The 26,005-nt window shown below is 41.4% G+C and overlaps 1 protein-coding gene across 15 annotated transcripts in view; it reads right to left on the reverse strand.

Moving 5' to 3' along the window:
* LOC140201331 (girdin-like) overlaps window positions 1-26,005 on the reverse strand; it is a 279,872-nt gene that overhangs the window by 157,228 nt on the left and 96,639 nt on the right. For all 15 annotated transcript variants that reach the window (XM_072265254.1, XM_072265249.1, XM_072265248.1 and 12 more), the window contains exons 6-8: window positions 13,159-13,242; window positions 8,268-8,408; window positions 5,585-5,751 (exon numbers count right to left, since the gene is read on the reverse strand). In XM_072265254.1, coding sequence (XP_072121355.1) covers window positions 5,585-5,751; window positions 8,268-8,408; window positions 13,159-13,242 — 392 coding nt within the window. The remainder of the gene's footprint in view (window positions 1-5,584; window positions 5,752-8,267; window positions 8,409-13,158; window positions 13,243-26,005) is intronic.

The raw sequence follows: 26,005 nt of genomic DNA on the forward strand, positions 1-26,005 counted from the left end.
ATTAATAGTCAACAAAAATAATCATTCCCATGGCTTATTCAATCTCCACTAGACTACACTAAACAACCAACAAAACAAGAATATGTAATTATACTCATTTGCTTCTACCATGCCCCAACCAACGTAACAGATTGCCATAATAAATGTGGCGCAAACTACAATACACACAAAAAATAGATACGTGGCTGTTATACCTACTTCGTACAACACAAGATATAACAAACGAACCTCATAGAATCAGATAAATAACTCCCCTCCTGTTCACTCTAGCTGGATCTAAAACAATGCTTTATTGTGCTCATGTTTACACATGACAAGTCAACATTATCATTGTGTTTCCTCTTGATGTTGCTTCCAAATCACAAAGAGCATAAAGATACAGGTGTCCATAGTGCAGGTGAGTTTACAAAACGTCAGCAAAACCAAAAAGCTGGTTATTGACTATAGAAGGAGGAAACCGGAGGTCTTTGAGCCAGTCTTCATTGGGGGATCATAGGCGGAGAAGGTCAGTAACTTTAAACTCCTTTGTGTTAGCATTTCAGAGGATCGGTCCTGGGACCAGCATGTAAATGCCATTACAAAGAAGGCACAGCAGAGGCTTTAGTTTCGTAGATGTTTGTGCAAATTCTGTATGTCATCTAAAACCTTGACAGACTTTTATAGATGCGCAGTTGAGGGTATCCTGACTGGCTGCATCACCACCTGGTACGGAAACATCAATGCCCAAGAATGGAAAAGCCTACAAAAGATAGTGGGTACAGCCCAGTCCATCACAAGTAAAGCCTTCCTCACAATTGAGCATGTCTACAAGGAGCACTATCAAAGGAAAGCAGCATCCATCAACAAGGATCCCCATGATCCAAACCATGATCTCTTCTCACTGCTGCCATTAGGAAGGAACTACAGGAACCTTAAATCTCACACCACCAGGTTCAGGAACAGTTATTACCCCTCAACCATCAAGCTCCTGAACCAGCATGGAAAACTTCACTCACCTCAGCACTGAAATAATTCCATAACTTATGGACTCACTTTCAAGGACTCTACAACCCATGTTCTCAGTATTATTGATTTATTTAATAATAATAATCATTTACTCTTTGGAGAGAAGGAGGATGAGAGGAGACATGATAGAGGTGTACAAGATAATAAGAGGAATAGATAGAGCGGATAGCCAGTGCCTCTTCCCCAGGGCACCACTGCTCAATACAAGAGGACATGGCTTTAAGGCAAGGGGTGGGAAGTTCAAGGGGGATAGTAGAGAAAGGTTTTTTTACTCAGAGAGTGGTTGGTGCGTGGAATGAGCTGCCTGAGTCAGTGGTGGAGGCAGATACACTCGTGAAGTTTAAGAGACTACTAGACAGGTATATGGAGGAATTTAAGGCGGGGGGTTATATGGGCAGGGTTTGAGGGTCGGCACAACATTGTGGGCCAAAGGGCCTGTAATGTGCTGTACTGTTCTATGATATTGCATTTGCACTGTTTGTCCTCTTTGCACATTGGTTGTCGGTCTTTGTGTGTAGTTTCTCATTGATTCTATTGTGTTTCTTTGTTCTACTGTGAATGCCTGCAATAAAATGAGTCTCAGGGTAGCATACAGTGACATATACGTACTTTGATAATAAATTTACTTTGAACTTTGAAAAGATATACAGGTGTCGCCCGTTTTTTGAACGTTCGCTTTACGAAACCTCACTGTTACGAAAGACCTACGTTAGTACCGTTTTCACTTTCAGAAGGTGCTTTCACTGTTACAAAAAAAAAGCAGCGCGCGATAAAAAATTCAGCGCTCGCCCCGAGCAGCCGCTCTCCCCCGGATTCGAAACGGCATTGCTTTAACATGTGCCTGTGAGCAGCCGCTTACAAGATGAGTTCTGAGGTATTGGAAAACCCTAAAAGAGCTCTTAAGGGTGTTACACTTAGCGTAAAACTAGACATAATTAAGCGTTTCGATCGTGTGAACGAAGTAAGGACAAAGTGAGTTTGGCTTGCGGAAGCTGACGAAGATGATGTTGAAGAGGTTTTGGCATCCCATGACCAAGAACTGATAGATGAAGAGCTGATGCAATTGGAAGAGGAAAGGATAACAATCAAAACCGAATGCAGTAGCGAAATGAACGTGAAGCAACTGCGTGAGATTTTCGCTGCAATGATAAGTACGACTTTAATTTTGAAAGGGTACGTAGGTTTAGGAGATATTTGCAGCATGGTTTGCGTCCTTACAAAGAACTGTGTGATAGAAAAATGCACGAGGCTCAGCAGTCAAGCAAGCCTTCCACATCAGCCACAGCAGACGACGAACCTCGACCTTCGACATCGAGGCGGGCAGTCATAGGAGAAGATCAGCTGCCTGCTCTAATGGAAAAAGGCGACGAGATGACACCCCAGTGTCCCACCATCCCAACCCCCAGGCCGCAGACACTGTACCGATTCGCGGAGAATGCAGCAGTAGCCAGGAGGTACACAGCACATCTTTAAGAAAATAGCCGAAATAAACATGCTAATTAATTAGGGGCTGCCCCACACGTAAATGTCGGCCCAGATCAAAGGCGATGCAATTGGCAATCGGCACTGATCTGGGCTGACAATTACGCGCCGGGCAGCACCTAATTAATTAGCATGTTTATTTCGGCTTTTTTCTTAATGATGTGCTGGATGCCTCCCGGCTACCACTGGATCCCTGCATGCTTCGCGGTTTGATATCTGTCGGCGGCCTGGAGGGTGGGGGCCACTGCACCACCCCAACCTCCAACAATTCAGTCTAACACACCATCATCAGTGTGCTCAGTGCTGTCTCGATTCCAGTAAGTGATACTACACTGTACATACATAATTTCTACTTTATATCGGCTGTGTATTTTTACGTGTTGTTTGGTATGATTTGGCAGCTTCATAGCTTAAAGGTTACTGGAGAGAGTTGTTTTTGCCAACAGCGCTTACGTGAGATTTTCTGCCGACGTCGCTTGTGTGAGATTTTCACTACGGAGAACAGTTCAGTAATGATTGTGGAAAAGTATTTCTACTTTATATAGGTTGTGTATTTATCATATCATTCCTGCTTTTACTATGTGTTACTGTCATTTTAGGTTTTATGTGTTACTTGGCATGATTTGGTAGGTTATTTTTGGGTCTGCGAGCGCTCACAAAATTTTCCCATATAAATAAATGGTAATTGCTTCTTTGCTTTACGACATTTCGGCTTACGAACCGTTTCATAGGAACGCTCTACCATCAGATGGCGGGGGAAACCTGTATTCCCACAACTCAATTTATTTTCGAGTGCAAACTAGTTGATTGGTACCCACTTTATTGTTAACTTTTTGAAATACTGATGTAACTCTGTCTCAGTTAATTTAATTATGCAATAATGCAGTTTCTTTCATATATTAAATTTACATACAGTTTTTAAAACTATTAACTTGTTCCCTGTTTTCTAACCTGTTGGTGCTTGTTACTGTAAGAATTCAATGATTATGGTATGCATTATGGTCTGCACTTGTGCTCTATCAATTCATTTATTCATTGACAGCTATTACTCAAGATTCAAGTTTATTTATGATGCATATTATGAAACATATAGTGAGATGCTTCATTTATGTTAACAACTAACAAAATGAGGGTGTGCTGGGAACAGTCTGCAAATGTCACCACACATTCCAACACCAACATAGTATGCCCACAATGCTCGGCACAAACAGAACACAACAAGCAACAAAAAACACCAAAATAAGCTCTGTTCCTCCCTTCCACCCACACACAAACACAGTATTTTAACCCCAAAACAGGTCATTATCCTTGGCCTCCAGTGAACTCAGATTCGGACTTGGAAATATAGACATTGGCCCTCATTGCTCCTGCCCGCATGGAACGCTGACAAAGCAATGACTCTGTGGGGAAGGGACACCAGCCTTTGTCCATGCTGGTCTGCTAGTCTGACATCCGCCTGCCCCGCAGATGTCCCAAATCCACGTCACTGGCCTTCAAGCGGAAAACAGAGACTTAAGACTCTGGCCTGACTTCTAATTCCCCCACATCTCTGTCCTAAACCCTAAAATGACCCCTAACTCTCCTCTCTGCCTCCAAAACCACCCCCACGAACCAAAAAAAATTTTAAAAACAATAAAAATTGAGCCTCATCCTCAATGGAAGTGGCAGCTTCCATCTTGTCTGATATAATGCATTAACTTATCTGATAACACACTAACTTTATCATGTAGCTGATGCCTCTGCTGGATTAATTCATCAGTGCTTGCTTATGGTGAAATGCAAAGACAATGCCAACAGAAGGGGATAAGGGAGCTTAGAACTAGTTGTTACTCTTGCACTGCAACTTTAAAAGCTTTATGCATTAATCCAAAACCCACTAAAATATTCCATAAATTAACTGATGACCTGAAGCCTTGTGGGAGACTCTGAAGTCAGTTGGAAGAAAGTTCCATGGTCTGATGAAACCAAAACTGAGCTTTTTAGCCATCCGACTAAATGCTATGTGCGGCATAAGCAAACACCACACATCATGAAAAACACACCATTCCTACTGTGAAGCAAGGTGGTAGCTACATCATACTGTGGGGATGCTTCACTGCAGAAGGCCCTGGAAGGCTTATGAAGGTAGAGGGTAAAATTAATGCAGCAAAATACAGGGAAATCCTGGAGGAAAACCTGATGCAGTCTGCAAGAGAACTGTGACATGGGAGAGATTTGTTTTTTATCAAGACAATGACCCGAAGCATAAAGTCAAAGCTACACAGAAATGGCTTAATGTCCTGGAATGGCCAAGTCAGAGTCCAGACCACAATCCGATTGAGAATTTGTGGCTGGACTTGAAAAGGGCTGTTCACTCATGATCTCCATGCAATCTGACAGTGCTTGAGCAGTTTTGTAAAGAAGAACGGGGAAAAAATGGGGTGTCCAGATCTGCAAAGCTGATGAAGACCTAACCACACATGCTGTAATTGCTGCCAAAGGTCCAATACTGACAGTGAAGGTGAATCAATCAATCAATTATGCAATCAATTATTTTGTATTTTGTATTTTATATTTGTAATTAAGTTAGATCACTTTGTAGAGATCTGTTTTCACTCTGACACAAAAGAATCTTTATTGTTTGATCAGTGTCAAAAAAAGCCAAATGAATTCCACCGTGATTCAATGTTGTAAAACAATAAAACATGAAAACTTCCAAGGGGCGTTAATACTTCTTATAGGCACTGTGTAAATTCACATGTTTTCTGACAACCCTACAAGACTATTTTAATGACTTTGCATTCATGTAGGGAAGCAAAATGTGGAAAACAAGATCTGTGCTTGTCGAACATTATACGCTGAAACAACCTCAAATACATTTGGCTTGTTCTTTTTTATATCAATTACTATACTGTATCAGGTAAAGGCAGTCACTTAGCTTATCCATTTAACAAATGGAGAAACTTCTCATATTTTTATTTTATATGCATGGAGTTATCCTCAGTGATAAACCTCATTCCTCATTAACCATTCAATAACAGTTCTGGAAGTTGGCGTAATTTTCAACATATTTAATCTCTTGTGCCCTTAAATCTTCAACTCTAATCCATATGCTTACATCTCTTGCCTGATCCTTCGGAGTTTAGCTTTAGTGTCTGCCAGTTCAACTGACAGATGTTGTCGGCTCTCAGTTCGCTGCATTCCTGGTGAACCAGTAGGTGACTGAACTATTCCACGAACTGGAGACTGGGAGCAGTCACGCTCCTGTGCAAGACGCAATATTATCTGGAAATAAATAATAAACTTAATTTTATATCCATGTACATTTTCATATACAGTGGATTCCGGTTAATTGGGCCACACTGGGACCAGTACATTTTGGCCCAATTAAGCGGCTGGTTCAAAATAGCCGAAGTTACATGGAAATAGTTAAAAGGTCTAAAAAAAAAAGACAAGCAACTGTCTAACTAAGTAATAAATCATGGACTTAAATGAAGTACAGAACAAATTATAACACTACCAATACTAGATACAGGCAAAGAAGTTGTTTCCACTGGTAGGTGAGACTAGAAGTAGGGGACATAGCCTCAATATTTGGGGGAGGAGGAAATGCTTTTTCCCAGAGAGTGGTGAATCTGTGGAATTCTCTGCCCAATAAGCAGTGGAGGCTACCTCAGTAAATATATTTAAGATAAGGTTGGATCGATTGTTGCATAGTAGGGGAATTAAGGGTTATTGGGAAAAGACAGGTGGAGATGAGTCCATGCCATATCAGCCATGATCTTATTGAATGGTGAAGCAGGCTCAATGGGCCAGATGGCCTTTCCTGCTCCTATTTCTTATGTTCTTATGTACTACTACTACAATAGTATAACACTGTGTATTAGTTCCTAACAGTTAGTGATAGAGCAATTCATCCAATGTGTTCTTTTGATTGATTATAAATGAGCAATCAGTGTAGACACCTAGTGCAGATAATGAACACTTCACTGCATTCCTGTATCAAATAGTGTCATAATCCAACAATAAATAAGTAGAATTAGGCGAATGTTTTTCAATTTGACCAGTAGGGTAATATTTTCAGGAAGTGTCAAATCATTTTGTTGTATCTTGGCAAGGGTCTGAAATCTTTTAAAGTGAAATAAAAAAACCAAAATGATCAAAAATCACTTCTTTTTGAATTGGCATCCATTGGCCCAAATGGATAACATAAGCACACACAACTGATGTTATTTAAAAACTGTTCACTCTCAGCACAGTGTGATGACCAACAGCCACACAAGTGTACGTGGCTGACACTAGTTAGAAACTGCTCACAAACAGTTTCCTGTCAGCATAGCGTCCCAAATAAATGGAGGGAATCTCGACTATTTTCTCAATGAGTTTTTGTTATTTAATAGTTGTCCCAAATAACTGCCTGCCCCCAATTAACTGATGGTCCCATTAACCAGAATCCACTGTGATACCAAAAGTGAATGTTTATTTTACAGGAATCTAAATTTTAAAAAAATTTAAATGTCATCAGTACCTGTGAAAATTATTGGAAACTCAATGTTCTGCAAATTTGATGCTGCACACCAGAATATTCTCTTTAAGTATCCCTTGCTCCTTGCCTCTAGCCCTTCATGAACTAATTCCAGACTTGCTTTTATGATCATAACTTTGAGATTGTCACAAATGAACAGCTACAGATTAGTATGTTAATTGGGCACATGGGTGATATTGGGCAGTGTGGGCTTGCTGGACCTGTTTCCTGCTGTACCTCTAAAATAAGATAAAAACATCTTTATGGTTAAGGCTGCAATGCCAGGAAAATACGGCAAGTAGACTTGCATTAGACCTCCAGCAATTCCTTGCTATGAACTTTAATATTCAATAACCAGATTTGTCATACTGTCAGTGAGTCCTTCTCAAATGACCGGGAAAATTAACTGTGTGTTAAAACAGTATTTCTTGGTTCTCACAGATAATCCAACTGACCACTTTTCACGTGAGCACAACTATGGTTGAAAAGTATCCACTTAAATTTAAAATGTCCTTCTTGAATAATGAATTATAGTTGAGAATAGCTACACTCCTACATCGTGCAGGTAATATTTAAAGGAGAGAAAAATAAAGTCATAAATATAGATGTCAGAAAAAATACAACATCTGATCTAAACAAAAACCCAAACTACCTTTCTAAAAAAACTAATAGTGAAAATTTTTTTGAAAGGCCTCTTGAATGACCACTGTACTTTTGATACATCATATAAAAAGGATTTCTGCAAAGCTTTTCACCAAACATTTAAAATAACCAAATAGATTAGGGAAATCCACTCTGCTCAATATATAAAACAGGGAATATTTATCTAATAAATCCAGTTACATGGGACAAAAAGTTTGGCACATCACCTACACCAAAGAGACTTCAGTGCTTCATGTCTACAGAAGGCAGAAAACACACAAGAGCCCTTTCAGCACCCACCTCATCCAATTCACATCCAAAGCAACCAGTACTACAAAACAGACATAAATAAATTTCAGTCCTTTAAAATTATAGCAAGCACCAAAAGTTCAATTTTCCCCACTATTTCAGCTCTAATTTATATTGCTTTTAACTCATAATAACTATTGATCCATTAAAGAACTGTAATTTTTTGCTGACAAAAAAGTAATTGGTAAGTGAAATTGATAAGTGTGGGAAAGTAATTGATAAGTGAAATATTGAAAATAATTGATTTCTGAAAATCATGTTTACTTTGCAAGATTCAGACAGATTAATTATCACAATGTTTCCAGAATCATTATCCATTTTGTACCTCACATTTTTCGTCTCTTTCATCCACAAGCCTTTTCAGATGATTTGCCATTTTTCTGAACGAGGAATTAAGATCCTCACGAGAGATGTCGGTTAATTCCATCCATTGCATATCAAAGACATTCTCTTGATTGTGTGTCACCTTCATAACAGAAAATGTAGACTATGATTTTCACAGTAACCCAATCATATATAGCTGCATATTATGGATATCAGATCATAAAAGAAGCCTGAATATACAGGGACACAAGATCCCTGTAACGTATGCTGCAAAAATAGTTGAAAATAATGTTTTTCAAAATGACTGAAAACTTGCTTTGAGTATTATTTTTTGATGCTCTATTTCACTCTAGAATTTACCTAAATGCCATTAGATCATGTTGCCTTCCAAGTGCAATTATTGCATCAACTTGGGTGTTGGGTGGGGCCCTATTAAACCTATTGAGCAAAGCAAGATAACTTAAAGAATGCTACAAGGGGTAATTGATAAGTCCGTGGCCTAAGGTAGAAGGGGTCAATTTTAGAAAACCTAGCACATTTATTTTTCAACATAGTCCCTTTCTACATTTACACACTTAGTCCAGCGGTCGTGGAGCATACGGATCTTGGACCTCCAGGAAGTGTCCACAGCAGGGGTGATTGATAAGTTCGTGGCCTAAGGTAGAAGGAGATGAGTTATACAGCTCTCGTTACATGCACATGCAGTTCAGCTCTTTCAGTGATTATGCAGAAAGTTTGAAGTTAATAACTTATCTGCTTCTACCTTAGGCCACGAACTTATCAATCACCCTTGATGCGTTATTAACTTCAAACTTTCTGCATAATCACTCAGAGTTGAACTGCATGTGCATGTAACGAGAGCAATTAACTTCAAACTTTCTACATAATCACTCAGAGTTGAACTGCATGTGCATGTAACGAGAGCTGTATAAACTCATCTCCTTCTATCTTATGCCACGAACTTATCAATCAACCCTGTTGTGGATATTTTCTGGAGGTCCAAGATCCGTATGCTCCATGACCGCTGGACTAAGTGTGTACATGTAGGAGGGGACTATGTTGAAAAATAAATGTGCTAGGTTTTCTAAAGGCCACGAACTTATCAATCACCCCTCATTTTTCTCAACTACTAAGCTGCACGTAAGCATAGCCACACAGTAATTAAAAATCTCCTGTGCATATAGCTTTTGTTGATGCGTAGCTGAAATTTTCTTTAATATAATGCTAATATAATTTTGAAATCTGTGAAAAGATCATTGTGAAATACTCTGTAACTAATTTTGTTAATCAGAATCAGGTTTTTAATCACCGGCATGTCGTGAAATTTGTTAACTTACCAGCAGCAATATAATGTAATACATAATATAGAAGAAAAAAAGTCAAAATAAAATAATAATAATAAATAAGTAAATCAATTACAGTATATGTATAATAGATTAAAAATCATGCAAAAACAGAAATGCTAAGGACGTGATGTAGTATCCAAGGGTTCAATGTCCATTTAGGAATTGGATGGCAGAGGGGAAGAAGGTGTTCCTGAATCACTGAGTGTGTGCCTTCAGGCTTCCGTATCTCCTTCCTGATGGTAACAGTGAGAAAAGGGCATGTCCTGGGTGCTGGAGGTCCTTAATAATGGATGCTGCCTTTCTGAGACACCGCTCCCTGAAGATATCCTGGGTACTTTGTAGGCTAGTACCCAAGAGGGAGCTGACTAAATTTACAACCCTCTGCAGCTTCTTTCGGTCCTGTGCAGCAGCACGCCCCCCCCCCCCCCCGCCCACCAGACGGTGATGCAGCCTGTCAGAATGCTCTCCACAGTACATCTATAGAAGTTTTTGAGTGCATTGTTGACATACCAAATCTCTTCAAACTCCTAATTAAGTATAGTTGCTGTCTTGCCTTCTTTATAACTGCATCGATACGTTGGGACCAGGTTAGATCCTCAGAGATCTTGACAGCCAGGAACTTGAAACTGCTCACTCTCTCCACTTTTGATCTCTCTATGAGGATTGGTGTGTGTTCCTTCGTCCTACCCTTCATGAAGTCCACAATCAGCTCTTTCGTCTTCCTGACGTTGAGTGCCAGCTTATTGCTGCAACACAATTCCACTAGTTGGCATATCTCGCTCCTGTACACCCTCTCGTCACCATCTGAGATTCTACCAAGAATGGTTGTATCATTAGCAAATCTATAGATGGTATTTGAGCTATGCCTAGCCACACAGTCATGGAGTAGATAGACAGTAGAGCAATGGGGTAAGCACACACCCGAGGTACACCAGTATTGATCATCAGCAAGGAGATGTTATTACCAATCCGCACAGATTGTGGTCTTCCGGTTAGGAAGTCGAGGATCCGATTGCAGAGGGAGGTACAGAGGCCCAAGTTTTCAATCAGGATTGTGGGAATGATGGTATTAAATGCTGAGCTATAGTTGATGAACAGCATCCTGATATAGGTGTTTTTGTCCAGGTGGTCTAAAGCCGTGTGAAGAGCCATTGAGACTGCATCTGCCATTGTCCTATTGTGGTGATAGGCAAATTGCAATGAGTCCAGGTCCTTGCTGAAGCAGGAGTTCAGTCTTGTCATGACTAATCTCTCAAAGCATTTCATCACTGTAGATGTGAGTGCTACCGGGTGATAGTCATTAAGGCAGCTCACATTATTCTTCTTAGGCACTGGTATAATTGTTGCCTTTTTGAAGCAAGTGGGAACTTCTGCCCGTAGCAGTGAGAGGTTGAAAATGTCCTTGAATACTCCTCCAGTTGGTTGGCACAGGTTTTCAGAGCCTTACCAGGTACTCCATCAGGACCTTTTGCCTTGCGAAGGTTCACTCTCTTTAAAGACAGCCTAACATCGGCCTCTGAGACAGAGATCACAGAGATCAATATAATCCATAATGTTCTTAATAATAAATGTACCACAACCTTTGAAATTTTAGAGCTTCAACGTTTTGACATTGAGTTTCAAGTTACAACACTGTTATAAATTGTAACAATGAAAACAGAATGGAAGTAGCTTATTGTTAATAAAACGCCAGCCTACTAATTGTCAATTTTTGTTGACATTGCTGGAACATTTCAAGCTTCTAGTGCTGACAACGAACGTGAATTCAGTTTTATGAATTCAATCAAATCCAGAAACCGATTACAAGTGGAACATTTGACTGATCTAATGTGGATTAAGATGCAGCTTGCATCTGGATGTGAAATTAATCTGGACAGTATTTGTAGACAATGGATTTGTAATAAAGACAGACGAGAAAAAGTTTACAACACGTGAAAGATTTTCTTTGTTTTACTGTATTTCACCCTAACCCTATATGAATAAATAAAATCAGAAGTATGTGGTTTTTCAATTTTCATTCTAAATTTACATACAATGCATATTACAAAATAAAATTTAAAGTGCCACACAGTTTTCAGGCTATGTAAAAATTTCTTGCTTAGTGCAATGGTTGTTATGTGCAGCTGTAAAAAAAAACATTGGAGTGAACTGTTAGCTGTTATATTTTTATATCCTTGTCAGAATTCCAAAATTACCAGCAGACAGCATGGAAAACAAAAAAGCACTGAAAGTCACATTAGGCTAGAAGAAGAAACAGGGGAATAAGTTTCAAAATTTAAAAGCAGCTGTAACTAAAGTAGGTCATAAGTCATCTAACAATAACTTCCTAGCTTCTGCTCTCTTCTTTTCCAGTGCTGATGAAGGGTTTTGGGAACTGCATAGATATCCCCTCCATAGATGGTGCCTGATATGCTGAATTCCTCCAACATTTTCTGTGTGTCACTCAAGAGTTCCAGCATCTGCCGAATCTCGTGTTAACAATAACTTCTGTTTGATTTGCACCCATTCATTGTTAAATACACTAGTGGAGAATTTGGTTGTTGATTCATACAAAGGATTGTAACAACAAGTTACACTAGAGCAGGGGTCCCCAACCTTTTTTGCACCGCGGACCAGTTTAATATTGACAATATTCTTGCGGACCAGTTGACCAGGGGTGGGGGGGGGGGGGGGGCGGTGTTCAAGTAGGGTTAAGCTCACCTCAACATGTCTTTTAAAGTTAGTATCGCCAACTTTCTCACTCCCAAATAAGGGACAAAAGTAGCAGTCAAATCCCAGGACACTTGTGTTTACCCCAGGAAAGACCACCATGACCATGAAGCCTTGCACGGGCACTTGTGTGCGCATGTGCGCACATGCCGATTTTTTTCCCACAAATCGGTTTTGTCTTAATCTTCCTGACTATACTATACATACATTATTTCTACTTTATATAGGCTGTGTATTTATCATATCATTCCCGCTTTTACTATATGTTAGTGTTTTAGGTTTTATGTGTTATTTGGTAGGTTATTTTTTGGGTCTGGGAACACTCAAAAGTTTTTCCCATATAAATTAATGGTAATTGCTTCTTCGTTTTACGCCATTTTGGCACGAAAGGTTTCAAAGGAATGCTCTACCTTAGCGGGGGAAATACAGGACAAGGGCGGTCCCGTATGGGACAAACCAATTTAGCCCAATATACTGGATGTCCCGGCAAATACGGGACAGTGGCAACTCAGTGTTCAAGTTCAACGGTGTGTGACAGGGAATCAGAAAAGATTCAGCTGACTCATATCATTTCCTCGCGGCCCGGTAGCACATGCTTTGCGGCACACTACCGGTCTGCGGCCCGGTTGTTGAGGACCGCTGCACTAGAGCACACCAGTATCAAAATATTCACTTCACCTGTTATTAAAAGCAGTACAGCAGCGGTTTATGACAATAATTTTGCACTCCACAATTGCTTCCTACTTGTAAATTTCTAGTTCTTCAAAACTTCCAATGCAAAAATGTTATAGTTTGCACATTGCTATAAAAATAATATTCTGTATTTTTGGAACTTACCTCTTGAATGTGAATTGCAACAGTAGCTTTTGTATCAAAATCAAGATTTTTGATCCTCTCAATAAATTCTTCTTTTCTTTCACACTGGAATAAATAAAATTGCAGTGTAAATGCATTCTTTATGAGACAACTAGTATCTTGACACAAAATGGAAGAATTTTTGCAATTTTGAGGGAACACATTCCACCCAAACCAAGCATAATTACAATGGCCTCATTTCAATTAATGAACAAATTGTAAAGAAAACATGCATGAAGTACAAATTTTTAAGTACTTTTATTAAAGCATTGTCTATTTCCCTCAGATTTCCTGAATCTAAATGTTTCCTGATATAATTTGGAGTGAATCGATTTTGGCTGAAGGCTGGTTTCTCTGATAGTGAGGATCTGAGAAAAAAGTGGAAATGGATCATCTACTTTGCACCTCTGGCTGGAAATGATGTGCCCTGCCAGCACAGAAGATTAGTGTTAAATTGTGTTTATTTTTGTGTTGATGCTGATTCACAGTGCTTTATAGATCCCAGTTAAGTATAGAATGATTATAGTGTCACACATCACAACAAAGTGTGCCTTTGGTGTGAAGACACAATTTCTCCTCCACAAGGATTATGCAGTTGTCATGGACAGAAGCACCTGCCACTGTTAGAATTGGTGAGGAAGAGGTCAGGTAGATTTATAACTCATGTGTATTCACTACTTGCTGTAGTCCATAAGCCCATAAAACATCAGAGCAAAATTACGCTATTCTGCCCATTGAGTCTGCTCCACCATTTAGTATCAAAGAAGATACTAAAAGCATTTTGAAGTATATAAAGGGTAAAAGAGAGCTGAGGGCAGATATAGGACCAATAGAAAATGATGCTGGAGATATTGTAATGAGAGACGCAGAGATGGCAGAGGAACCGAATGCGTATTTTGCATCAGTTTTCACTGTGGAAAACATATGTAGTACACCAGACATTCAGGAGTGTCACGGAAGTGAAGTATGTGCAGTGAAAATTGCGACTGAGAAGGTGCTCAGGAAGCTTAATGGTCTGATAGCGGATAAATCTCCTGGACCTGATGGAATGCACCGTCAGGTTCTGAAGGAAGTAGCTGGAGAGATTGTGGAGGCATTAACAATGATCTTTCAAGAATCGATAGATTCTGGCATTATACCAGATGACAGGAAAATCGCAAGTGTTACTCCGCTATTTAAGAAGGACAGGAGGCAGCAGAAAGAAAACTATAAACCTGTTAGCCTGACATCAGTGGTTGCGAAGTTGTTTGAATCGATTGTTAGGGATGAGATTACAGAGTACCTGGAGGCACGTGACAAAATAGGCCAAAGTAGGCATGGTTTCCTGAAAGGAAAACCTTGCCTGACTAACCTCCTGCAGTTTTTTGAGGAAATTACAAGCAGGGCAGACAAAGGAGATGCAGTAGATGTGCTGTACTTAGATTTTCAGACGCCTTTGACAAGGTGCTGCACATAAGGCTGCTTACCAAGATAAGAACCCATGGAATTACAGGGAAGTTACTAGCATGGGTGGCACATTGGCTGGTTGGCAGAAAACAGAGAGTGGGAATAAAAGGATCTTATTCTGGCTGGCTGTCAGTTACCAGTGGAATTCCATAGGGTTGAGTGTTAGGACCGCTGCTTTTTACGATGCATGTCATTGATTTGGACTATGAGATTAATGGATTTGTGGCTAAATTTGCCATATTACAAGGATAGGTGGAGGAGCGGGTGGTGTTGAGGAAACAGAGAGCCTGCACAGAGACTTAGATAGTTTAGGGAAATAGGCAAAGAAGTGGCAAATGAAATACAATGTTGGAAAGTGTATGGTCATGCACTTTGGTGAAAAAAATAAATGGGCAGACTATTAGTTAGATGGGGAAAGAATTTAAAATGCAGAGATGCAAAGGGACTTGGGAGTCCTTGTGCAGGATACCCTAAAGATTAACCTCCAGGTTGAGTCGGTAGTGAAGAAGGTGAATGCAATGTTGGCATTCGTTTCTAGAGGTATAGAATATAGGAGCAGGGATGTGATGTTGAAGCTCTATAAGGCTCTTGTGAGAGCACACGGAGTATTGTGTGCAGTTTTGGGTTTCTGATTTTAGAAAGGATATACTGAGGGTTCAGAGAAGATTCACGATTAGGATTCCAGGAATGAATGGGTTACCGTATGAGGAACGTCTGGCAGCTCTTGGGCTGTATTCCCTGGAGTTCAGGGGAATGAGGAGGGATCTCATAGAAACATTCTGAATGTTAAAAGGCCTAAACAGATTAGATATGACAAAGTTAGTTCCCATGGTAGTAGAGTCTCAGATAAGAGGGCACGACTTTAGGATTGAAGGACGTCCATTTAGTACAGAGATGCAGAGAAATTACTTTAGTCAGAGGGTGGTAAATCTATGGAATTTGTTGCCACGAGCGGCTGTGAAGGCCAGATCTTGTGTGCACTTAAGGCAGAGATGGATGGGTTCTTGATTAGCCAGGGCATCAAAGCGCATGGGGAGAAGGCAGGGAAGTAGGGATGATTGGAAGAATTGGATCAGCCTATGAGTAAATGGCAGAGCAGACTCAATGGGCCAAATGGCCTGCTTCCACTCCTATATCTTATGGTCTTATTCAGTCATGGCTGACCCCAGATCCTATACAACCCCATACATCTGCTTTCTCTCCATATCCTTTGATGTCCTGACTGATCAGGAAATGATCAACTTCCGCCTTAAATATACACATGGACTTGGACTCCACTGCAGTCTGTGGCAGAGCATTCCACAGATTTATTACTCTCTGTATAAAAAAAATTCCTCTTACCTCTGTTCTAAAGGGTCACCCCTCAAATGTGAGGCTGTGCCCTCTAGTTCTGGATACCCCAACACAGCAAAGATCCTTTCCACATCTACCCTATCTAATTCTTTCAGCATTTGGTAGGTTTCGATGAGATCCACCCCCCCCCCCCCCCGCCGCAGTCTTCTAAATTCTAATGAGTACAGGCCCAAAGTTGCCATACGCTCCTCATATGTTAACCCCTTTTTTCCTGGAATCATCCTCGTGAATCTCCTCTGGACTCTCTCCAATGATAACACATGCTTTCTGAGATTTGGGGCCCAAAACTGTTGACAATACTGTTAAGTGCGGCCTGACTAGTCCTAGGCTGACAGTGATCATCCTGAATTTAGCTGGATCAATCAGTGATATTGCTACCAAGATAGTCTTGGTGAAGGACATTAAAGGTCACAGTCAGAGTACATTCTGGATGTTAAGCAGTCTAGTCTGTGATACAGCTCACTGAGTGTAGACACCAGAACCCAGATAATTGACAGCAATATTTAACTGGCTGGAAACAGCTTCGTATCCATGGTTAGCTAGTTTTATTCTTTGTCTTAACGATAGTGGTTATGATACAACTGAGTATCTTGCTAGGCAATTTCAGTTAGCAGTTAAGGATCAACCACATTGCTATATTTCTGAAATAGCACCAGCAACACACAAAATGCTGGAAGAACTCAGTAAGTTGACCCTAAACATCAACTGCCATTTTCCGTCAGAAAAGTTGCCTGATCCGCTGAGCCCTCTGGCATTTTGTGTGTTGCTCCAGATTTCTAGCATCGACAATATCTCATGTCTCTGAATTAGAAAGGTTGACAGATTTTGTTTCCTAAAGATTACCCATGTTTTTAACAAAAGTCTGTCAATTTTATGGTCATCATTACTAATTTTTAAAACTCCAGGTTATAAAATGAACTTACAGTTCACAGCAATTAGAGATATTTGAACTCAACGACCTAGATTTTTAATTACAAACTGTGGGTTACCACATTTGTAACTAAAACACTGCACTACCATTGTCACACAAGAGTTAAGATCATTATCTTCATTCTTGGTAAGAAATCAAGTTCTACTTGCTTTATGGAAGTGATGCTAATAATTATAGATTGCTTAATTTACGCCTACTCCTCATGAATGCCAGCCATTTGAAGAAATGTTCTATGCATTCATCTCCCTTTGTAGGTACAGAATATTTGGGAAGCTGAATATTCCACCAGAATGCCACAACATCTTCTCATAAGGTAAAATCTGAATTTGGGAAAGCAGCAACCCAGTTGTTCAAAAGAGGGACTCTGGCCTAAGCCATAAAATTTTCTTTCATGCAGAAAAGGTACATTCACCAGAAAAAATGGTGCAGAATTCAGAGGACCTTACAGAGCGCTGAGCTTGAGGTCTAAGTGCAGTGGCTATGACAAGAAAGGCTTCAGTGAGAAGGATGAGACTCCAGTATGATGTGTTGCTCCTGATGTCAGGATCAAGAATGTCTCAGAAAAGGGAATATAAGCAGCTAGAAGCTGTAGTCCATATTGATATTAATGAGGAAGAATTTTGAAAAACAAGACCTCTGGAGTTATAGTCTTGGAATTACTCCCTGTGTCTTGTGCTCTTGAGCATAGGAATAGGAAGATAGGATAATGTATGACTAACAAGCAGGAGGGAGGCCTTCAGGTTTTATAGATCATTAGGATCTTTTCTGGGGCAGGGTGACCTGTACAAAGAAGATGGGTTGCACTTGAAGTGGAGGGGGATCAATATCCCTGCAGGAAGGTTTTCTAGTGCTACTCAGGAAGATACGACCATAAGACATAGGAACAGAATTAGGCCATTCAGCCTATCGAGTCTGCTCCACCATTCCTTCATGGCCGATTTATTTTCCCTCTCAGCCCCATTCTCCTGCCTTCGCCCCATAACCTTTGACACCCTGATTAAGCAAGAACCTATCAATCTCTGCTTTAAATGTACCCAATAACTTGGCCTGCACAGCAGTCTGTGGCAATGAATTCTACTAATTCACCACCTTCTAGCTAAAGACATTTACATTTTTCCTCATCTCTGTTCTAAATGGAGATCCTCATATTCTGAAGCTGTGCCCTCTAGTCCTAGAAACACCCCCCCACCCCAACTATAGGAAACATGCTCTTCACATCCACTTCATCCAGACCTTTCAATATTCGATACGTTTCAAGGAGATCCCCCCTAAACTCCAGTGATTACAGGCCCAGAACCATCAGGCACTCCTCAAGTATTAACCCTTTCATTCCTGGGATAATTCTCGTGAACCTCCTCTCCACCTTCTCCAAAGCCAGCACATCTTTTCTTAGATAAGGAGCCCAAAACTGCTCACAGTATTCTTAAGTCATGATGAAGGGTCTCAGCCTGAAATGTTGACGGTTTACTCTTTTCCATAGATGCTGCCTGGCCTGTTGAGTACCTCCAGCATTTTGCATGTGTTGCTTTAGATTTCCAGAATCTGCAGATTTTCTCGTGTTTGTCATAGTACTCTGAGCATGGTCTGACAAATGCCTTATGAAGCCTCAGCATTACATCCTTGCTTTTGTTTTCTAGTCCTCTCAAAATGAATGCTGACATTGCATTTGCCTTTCTTTCCATCGACTCAACCTCCAAATTAACCTTTAGGGAATCTTGCACGAGGACTCAAGTTCCTCTGTATCTCTGATTTTTGAATTTTCTCCCCATTAAAAAAAATTCCTTGTTCCAAAGTGCAAGATCATGCACTTCCCTATGTTATATTCCATCTGCCACTTAGTTGCCTATTCCAACAATCTATCTAAGGCCTTCTGCAGTCACCCTGCTTCCTCAAAACTACCTGCCCCTCCACCTATTTTGGAATCATCTACAAACTTGGCTAGAAAGCCACTGATTCCTTCATCCAAATCACTGACATACAACATGAAAAGAAATGGTACCAATACTAATCCCTGTGGCACACTACTAGTCACTGGCAGCCAACCAACCCCCTTCTTTGCCTCCTGTCAGTCAGTCAATCTTCTATCTATGCCAGTATCTTTCCTACCATGGACTCTTATCTTGTTAAGCAGCCTCATGTGTGGCAACTTGTCAAAGGCATTCTGAAAATCCAAATGAACAACATCCACTAACTCAACTTCATCGATCCTGCCTGTTATTTCCTTAAAGAATTCCAACATATTTGTCAGGCAAGATTTCAAATCTGATGACCGTGCTGACTTTGGTCTATTTTATCATGTGCCTCCAACTGCCCCAAAACCTCATCTTTAATAATCGACTCCAACATCTTTCCAACCACTGAAATCAGGCTAACTGGCTAATAATTTCCTTTCCTTTACCTCCTTCCCTTCTTGAACAGTGGAATGATATTTGCAATTTCCAGTTCTCAGGAACCATTCCAGAATCTAGAGATTCTTGAAGGAATATTACTTATGCCTCCACATTCTCTTCAGTTACCTCTTTCAGAGCCCTGGGGTGGATGCTCCAGACCTGATTCAGGGTGCTGACCAAAACAGACTCATACTTTTTGCCTCCACAGATACTGCTTAACCTGTTCAATTCTTCCAGCATTGCTTTCCCCCCCATCTAGAGAGCAGGCTATTCTAGACTGGGTTTTGAGCAATGAGGAAGGGTTAATTAGCAATCTTGTCGTGAGAGGCCCCTTGGGTAAGAGTGACCATAATATGGTGGAATTCTTCATTAAGATGGAGAGTGACATAGTTAATTCAGAAACAAAGGTTCTGAACTTAAAGAGGGGTAACTTTGAAGGTATGAGATGTGAATTAGCTAAGATAGACTGGCAAATGACACTTAAAGGATTGACGGTGGATATGCAATGGCAAGCATTTAAGGATTGCATGGATGAACTACAACAATTGTTCATCCCAGTTTGGCAAAAGAATAAATCAAGGAAGGTAGTGCACCCGTGGCTGACAAGAGAAATTAGGGATAGTATCAATTCCAAAGAAGAAGCATACAAATTAGCCAGAAAAAGTGGCTCACCTGAGGACTGGGAGAAATTCAGAGTTCAGCAGAGGAGGGCAAAGGGCTTAATTAGGAAGGGGAAAAAAGATTATGAGAGAAAACTGGCAGGGAACATAAAAACTGACTGTAAAGCTTTTATAGATATGTAAAAAGGAAAAGACTGGTAAAGGCAAATGTAGGTCCCCTACAGACAGAAACAGGTGAATTGATTATGGGGAGCAAGGACATGGCAGATCAATTGAATAATTACTTTGGTTCTGTCTTCACTAAGGAGGACATAAATAATCTTCCAGAAATAGTAGGGGACAGAGGGTCCAGTGAGATGGAGGAACTGAGTGAAATACATGTTAGTAGGGAAGTGGTGTTAGGTAAATTGAAGGGATTAAAGGCAGATAAATCCCCAGGGCCAGATGGTCTGCATCCCAGAGTGCTTAAGGAAGTAGCCCAAGAAATAGTGGATGCATTAGTGATAATTTTTCAAAACTCTTTAGATTCTGGACTAGTTCCTGAGGATTGGAGGGTGGCTAATGTAACCCCACTTTTTAAAAAAGGAGGGAGAGAGAAACCAGGGAATTATAGACCAGTTAGCCTAACGTCGGTGGTGGGGAAACTGCTGGAGTCAGTTATCAAAGATGTGATAACAGCACATTTGGAAAGCGGTGAAATCATCGGACAAAGTCAGCATGGATTTGTGAAAGGAAAATCATGTCTGACGAATCTCATAGAATTTTTTGAGGATGTAACTAGTAGAGTGGATAGGGGAGAACCAGTGGATGTGGTATATTTGGATTTTCAAAAGGCTTTTGACAAGGTCCCACACAGGAGATTAGTGTGCAAACTTAAAGCACACGGTATTGGGGGTAAGGTATTGATGTGGATAGAGAATTGGTTGGCAGACAGGAAGCAAAGAGTGGGAATAAACAGGACCTTTTCAGAATGGCACACAGTGACTAGTGGGGTACCGCAAGGCTCAGTGCTGGGACCCCAGTTGTTTACAATATATATTGATGACTTGGATGAGGGAATTAAATGCAGCATCTCCAAGTTTGCGGATGACACAAAGCTGGGCGGCAGTGTTAGCTGTGAGGAGGATGCTAAGAGGATGCAGGGTGACTTGGATAGGTTGGGTGAGTGGGCAAATTCATGGCAGATGCAATTTAATGTGGATAAATGTGAAGTTATCCACTTTGGTGGCAAAAATAGGAAAACAGATTATTATCTGAATGGTGGCCGATTTGGAAAAGGGGAGGTGCAACAAGACCTGGGTGTCATTATACACCAGTCATTGAAAGTGGGCATGCAGGTACAGCAGGCGGTGAAAAAAGCGAATGGTATGCTGGCATTTATAGCGAGAGGATTCGAGTACAGGAGCAGGGAGGTACTACTGCAGTTGTACAAGGCCTTGGTGAGACCACACCTGGAGTATTGTGTGCAGTTTTGGTCCCCTAATCTGAGGAAAGACATTCTTGCCATAGAGGGAGTACAAAGAAGGTTCACCAGATTGATTCCTGGGATGGCAGGACTTTCATATGAAGAAAGACTGGATGAACTGGGCTTGTACTCGTTGGAATTTAGAAGATTGAGGGGGGATCTGATTGAAACGTATAAAATCCTAAAGGGATTGGACAGGCTAGATGCAGGAAGATTCTTCCCGATGTTGAGGAAGTCCAGAACGAGGGGTCACAGTTTGAGGATAAGGGGGAAGCCTTTTAGGACCAAGATTAGGAAAAACTTCTTCACACAGAGAGTGGTGAATCTGTGGAATTCTCTGCCACAGGAAACAGTTGAGGCCAGTTCATTGGCTATATTTAAGAGGGAGTTAGATATGGCCCTTGTGGCTATGGGGATCAGGGGGTATGGAGGGAAGGCTGGTGCAGGGTTCTGAGTTGGATGATCAGCCATGATCATAATAAATGGCGGTGCAGGCTCGAAGGGCTGAATGGCCTACTCCTGCACCTATTTTCTATGTTTCTATCTAGAGGCCGAGAATGACAATCCAGGGAGCAAACTCAGGCAGCTGTGAAATTTCAGTATAGTTAAAATACGGAACATTTTTGTTAAAAAGCTATTATCAATGAAAGCTACAGGAACTTATCCAGTTTAAAACTATGTTCAAAGAGGCTATCAGTCATCCTTATTTGGTCTGGCCTACAGGCAACTTCAGGCCCACCAATCTGGGTAACTCGTAAGTGCTCTCTGAAATGGCCAAGAAGCCAGTGGTACTTTAATAACTATTTCCCAACAGCGAAAGAGCAAAACCAACCTAGCTATTAAATTCAGAAGCAGCAAAGTTACTTCCAGTTTATTTGACCATACAAAGCTCTCATTTAAGACAGAAATTAGGTGAGATAAAACAAGAGATTTAGCAGTTTCACTGACTCGAATGCTAAATTGTGGTTATTTTTTAAAATTTATTCATTTATGGGATGTGGGCATTGCCAGCTAAGCCAGTACTTATTGCCCATCCCTAGTTGTCCTTGAGAAGGTGGTGATGAGCTGCCATTTTGAACTGCTGCAGTCTCTGAGGTGCAGGTACACCCACAGTGCTGCTAGGAGGCAATTCCATGATTTAAACCCAGTGACAATGAAGAAAAGCGATATGTTTCCAAGTCAGGATGATGAGTGACTTGGAGGGGGATTTCCAAGTCCTGGTGTTCCCAGGTATCTGCTGTTCTGATCCTTCTGGATGGTGATGGTAGTGGTCGTGGGTCTGGAAGGTGCTGCCTTAGGAACTTCGGTGTGTTGTTGCAGTGCACCTTGTAGATAGTCCACACTGCTCCAACTGTTCGTCGATGGTGGAAGGATTGGATGCTTGTGGAAGGAGTACCAATCAAGCGGGCTGCTTTGTACTAGATGGTGTCAACCTTCTTGAGTGTTGATGGAGCTGCACTCATCCAGGCGAGTGGCAAATACTCCATTACACTCCTGACCTGAACCTTGTAGATGGTGGACTGGCTTTGGGGAGACAAGAGATGAATTACATGCCGCAGGATTCCTCGCCTTTGACCTGCTCTGGTAGCCACGGTGTATATATGGCTAGACCAATTCAATTTCCTGTCAATGGTAACCTCCAAGATGTTGATAGTAGGGGATTTATAATCAGATCATCCATCATCTTAACTGGTATGGCAGGATCAAAAGGCCAAGTGGCCTGCTTCTATTTGTAGGCATGTCAGGAGGATGGGAAAGCTATATTATTAACTGCTTATGCATCATCTTTATAATATCTACATATTTGAGAAATATATTTAATGCCTCTGTCATGATCACTGCATTTGTCCCATCCCATCAATGTGACAGATCCACCAAAGGACAGTATATGAATGAAAGCGTGTAGTCTGTGAGCCCTCAACACTGACTCCAGATCTCAAAATCTCCTGGCATTAGGTCAAACATGAGCAAAGAAATCTATTCTTCCATACCACCTACCATCTGCATGAAATTTGATGCATCAGTGGCATAAAACCATATGACATAGGAGCGAAATTAGGCCATTCGTCCCATTGAATCTGCTCCGTCATTTGATTATGGCTTACTTATTTTCCCTCTCAACTCCATTTCCTGCCTTTTCCCCGTAATCTCTGGCACCCTTACTAATCAAGGGCTTATCAACCTCTCCTTTAAATATACCCAAACACTTGGCCTCCACAGCTGTCTGTGACAATGAATTACACAGATATACCACCTTCTTGCTAAAGAAATTCGTCATCTCTGTTGTAAAGGAACGTCCGTTTTGAGGCTATGCCCTCTGGTCTTACGACTCTCCCACTAATGGAAACATGCTCTCCATGTCCACTCCATCTCAACCTTTCACTAATTGGTGGTTTTCAGTGAGATCTCTCCCCTAATTTCTTGAAACACCAGTGAGTACAGGCCCAGAAGCATCACATTCTCCTTATGTGTTAACCCTTTCACTCCCAGGATCATTCTCGTAAACCTCTCCTGAACCCAATGCCAGCATATCCTTTCTGAGATAAGGAGTCCAAAACTGCTCTCGATACAGTTGATGACCAGAGGAAAATAAAAGAGGTTAACATAGGTTAACATAGTACAGCACAGTAAGGCCCTTCAGCCCACAATGTTGTGCCAACCCTCAAACCCTGCCTCCCATATAAGCCCCCACCTTCGATTCCTCCATATACCTGTCTAATAGTCTCTTAAACTTCACTAGTGTATCTGCCTCCACCACTAACTCAGGCAGTGTATTCCACGCACCAACCACTCTCTGAGTAAAAAACCTTCCTCTAATAATCCCCTTGAACTTCCCACCCCTTACCTTAAAGCCATGTCCTCCTGTATTGAGCAGTGGTGCCCTGGGGAAGAGGTGCTGGCTAGCCACTCTATCTATTCCTCTTATTATCTTGTACACCTCTATCATGTCTCCTCTCATCCTCTTTCTCTCCAAAGAGTAAAGCCCTAGCTCCCTTAATCTCTGATCATAATGCATACTCTCTAAACCAGGCAGCATCCTGGTAAATCTCCTCTGTACCCTTTCCAATGCTTCCACATCCTTCCTATAGTGAGGTGACCAGAACTGGACACAGTACTCCAAGTGTGGCCGAACCAGAGTTTTATAGAGCTGCATCATTACATCGCGACTCGTAAACTCTATCCCCCGACTTATGAAAGCTAACACCCCATAAGCTTTCTTAACTACCCTATCCACCTGTGAGGCAACTTTCAGGGATCTGTGGACATGTACCCTGAGATCCCTCTGCTCCTCCACACTACCAAGTATCCTGCTATTTACTTTGTACTCTTCCTTGGAGTTTGTCCTTCCAAAGTGTACCCCTCACACTTCTCCGGGTTGAACTCCATCTGCCACTTCTCAGCCCACTTCTGCATCCTATCAATGTCTCTCTGCAATCTTTGACAATCCTCTACACTATCTACAACACCACCAACCTTTGTGTCGTCTGCAAACTTGCCAACCCACCCTTCTACCCCCACATCCAGGTCGTTAATAAAAATCATGAAAAGTAGAGGTCCCAGAACAGATCCTTGTGGGACACCACTAGTCACAATCCTCCAATCTGAATGTACTCCCTCCACCACCACCCTCTGCCTTCTGCAGGCAAGCCAATTCTAAATCCACCTGGCCAAACTTCCTTGGATCCCATGCCTTCTAACTTTCTAAATAAGTCTACCATGTGGAACCTTGTCAAGTGCCTTACTAAAATCCATATAGATCACATCCACTGCACTACCCTCATCTATATGCCTGGTCACCTCCTCAAAGGACTCTATCAGGCTTGTTAGACATGATCTGCCCTTCACAAAGCCATGCTGACTGTCCCTGATCAGACCATGATTCCCTAAATGCCTATAGATCCTATCTCTAAGAATCTTTTCCAACAGCTTTCCCACCACAGACGTAAGGCTCACTGGTCTATAATTACCTGGACTATCCCTACTACCTTTTTTGAACAAGGGAACAACATTCGCCTCCCTCCAATCCTCCGGTACCATTCCCGTGGACAACGAGGACTAAAGATCCTAGCCAGAGGCTCAGCAATCTCTTCTCTCGCCTCATGGAGAAGCCTGGGGAATATTCCGTCAGGCCCCGGGGACTTATCTGTCCTAATGTATTTTAACAACTCCAACACCGCCTCTCCCTTAATATCAACATGCTCCAGAACATCAACCTCACTCATATTGTCGTCACCATCATCAAGTTCCCTCTCATTGGTGAATACCGAAGAGAAGTATTCATTGAGGACCTCGCTCACTTCCACAGCCTCCAGGCACATCTTCTCACCTTTATCTCTAATCAGTCCTACCTTCACTCCTGTCATCCTTTTTTTTCTTCACATAATTGAAGAATGCCTTGGGGTTTTCCTTTACCCTACTCGCCAAGGCCTTCTCATGCCCCCTTCTTGCTCTTCTCAGCCCCTTCTTAAGCTCCTTTCTTGCTTCCCTATATTCCTCAATAGACCCATCTGATCCTTGCTTCCTAAACCTTATGTATGCTGCCTTCTTCCACCTGACTAGATTTTCCACCTCACTTGTCATCCATGGTTCCTTCACCCTACCATTCTTTATCTTCCTCACTGGG

This window comes from Mobula birostris, chromosome 8 (genome assembly GCF_030028105.1).
Source record: "Mobula birostris isolate sMobBir1 chromosome 8, sMobBir1.hap1, whole genome shotgun sequence".
Taxonomy (NCBI): Eukaryota; Metazoa; Chordata; class Chondrichthyes; order Myliobatiformes; family Myliobatidae; genus Mobula; species Mobula birostris.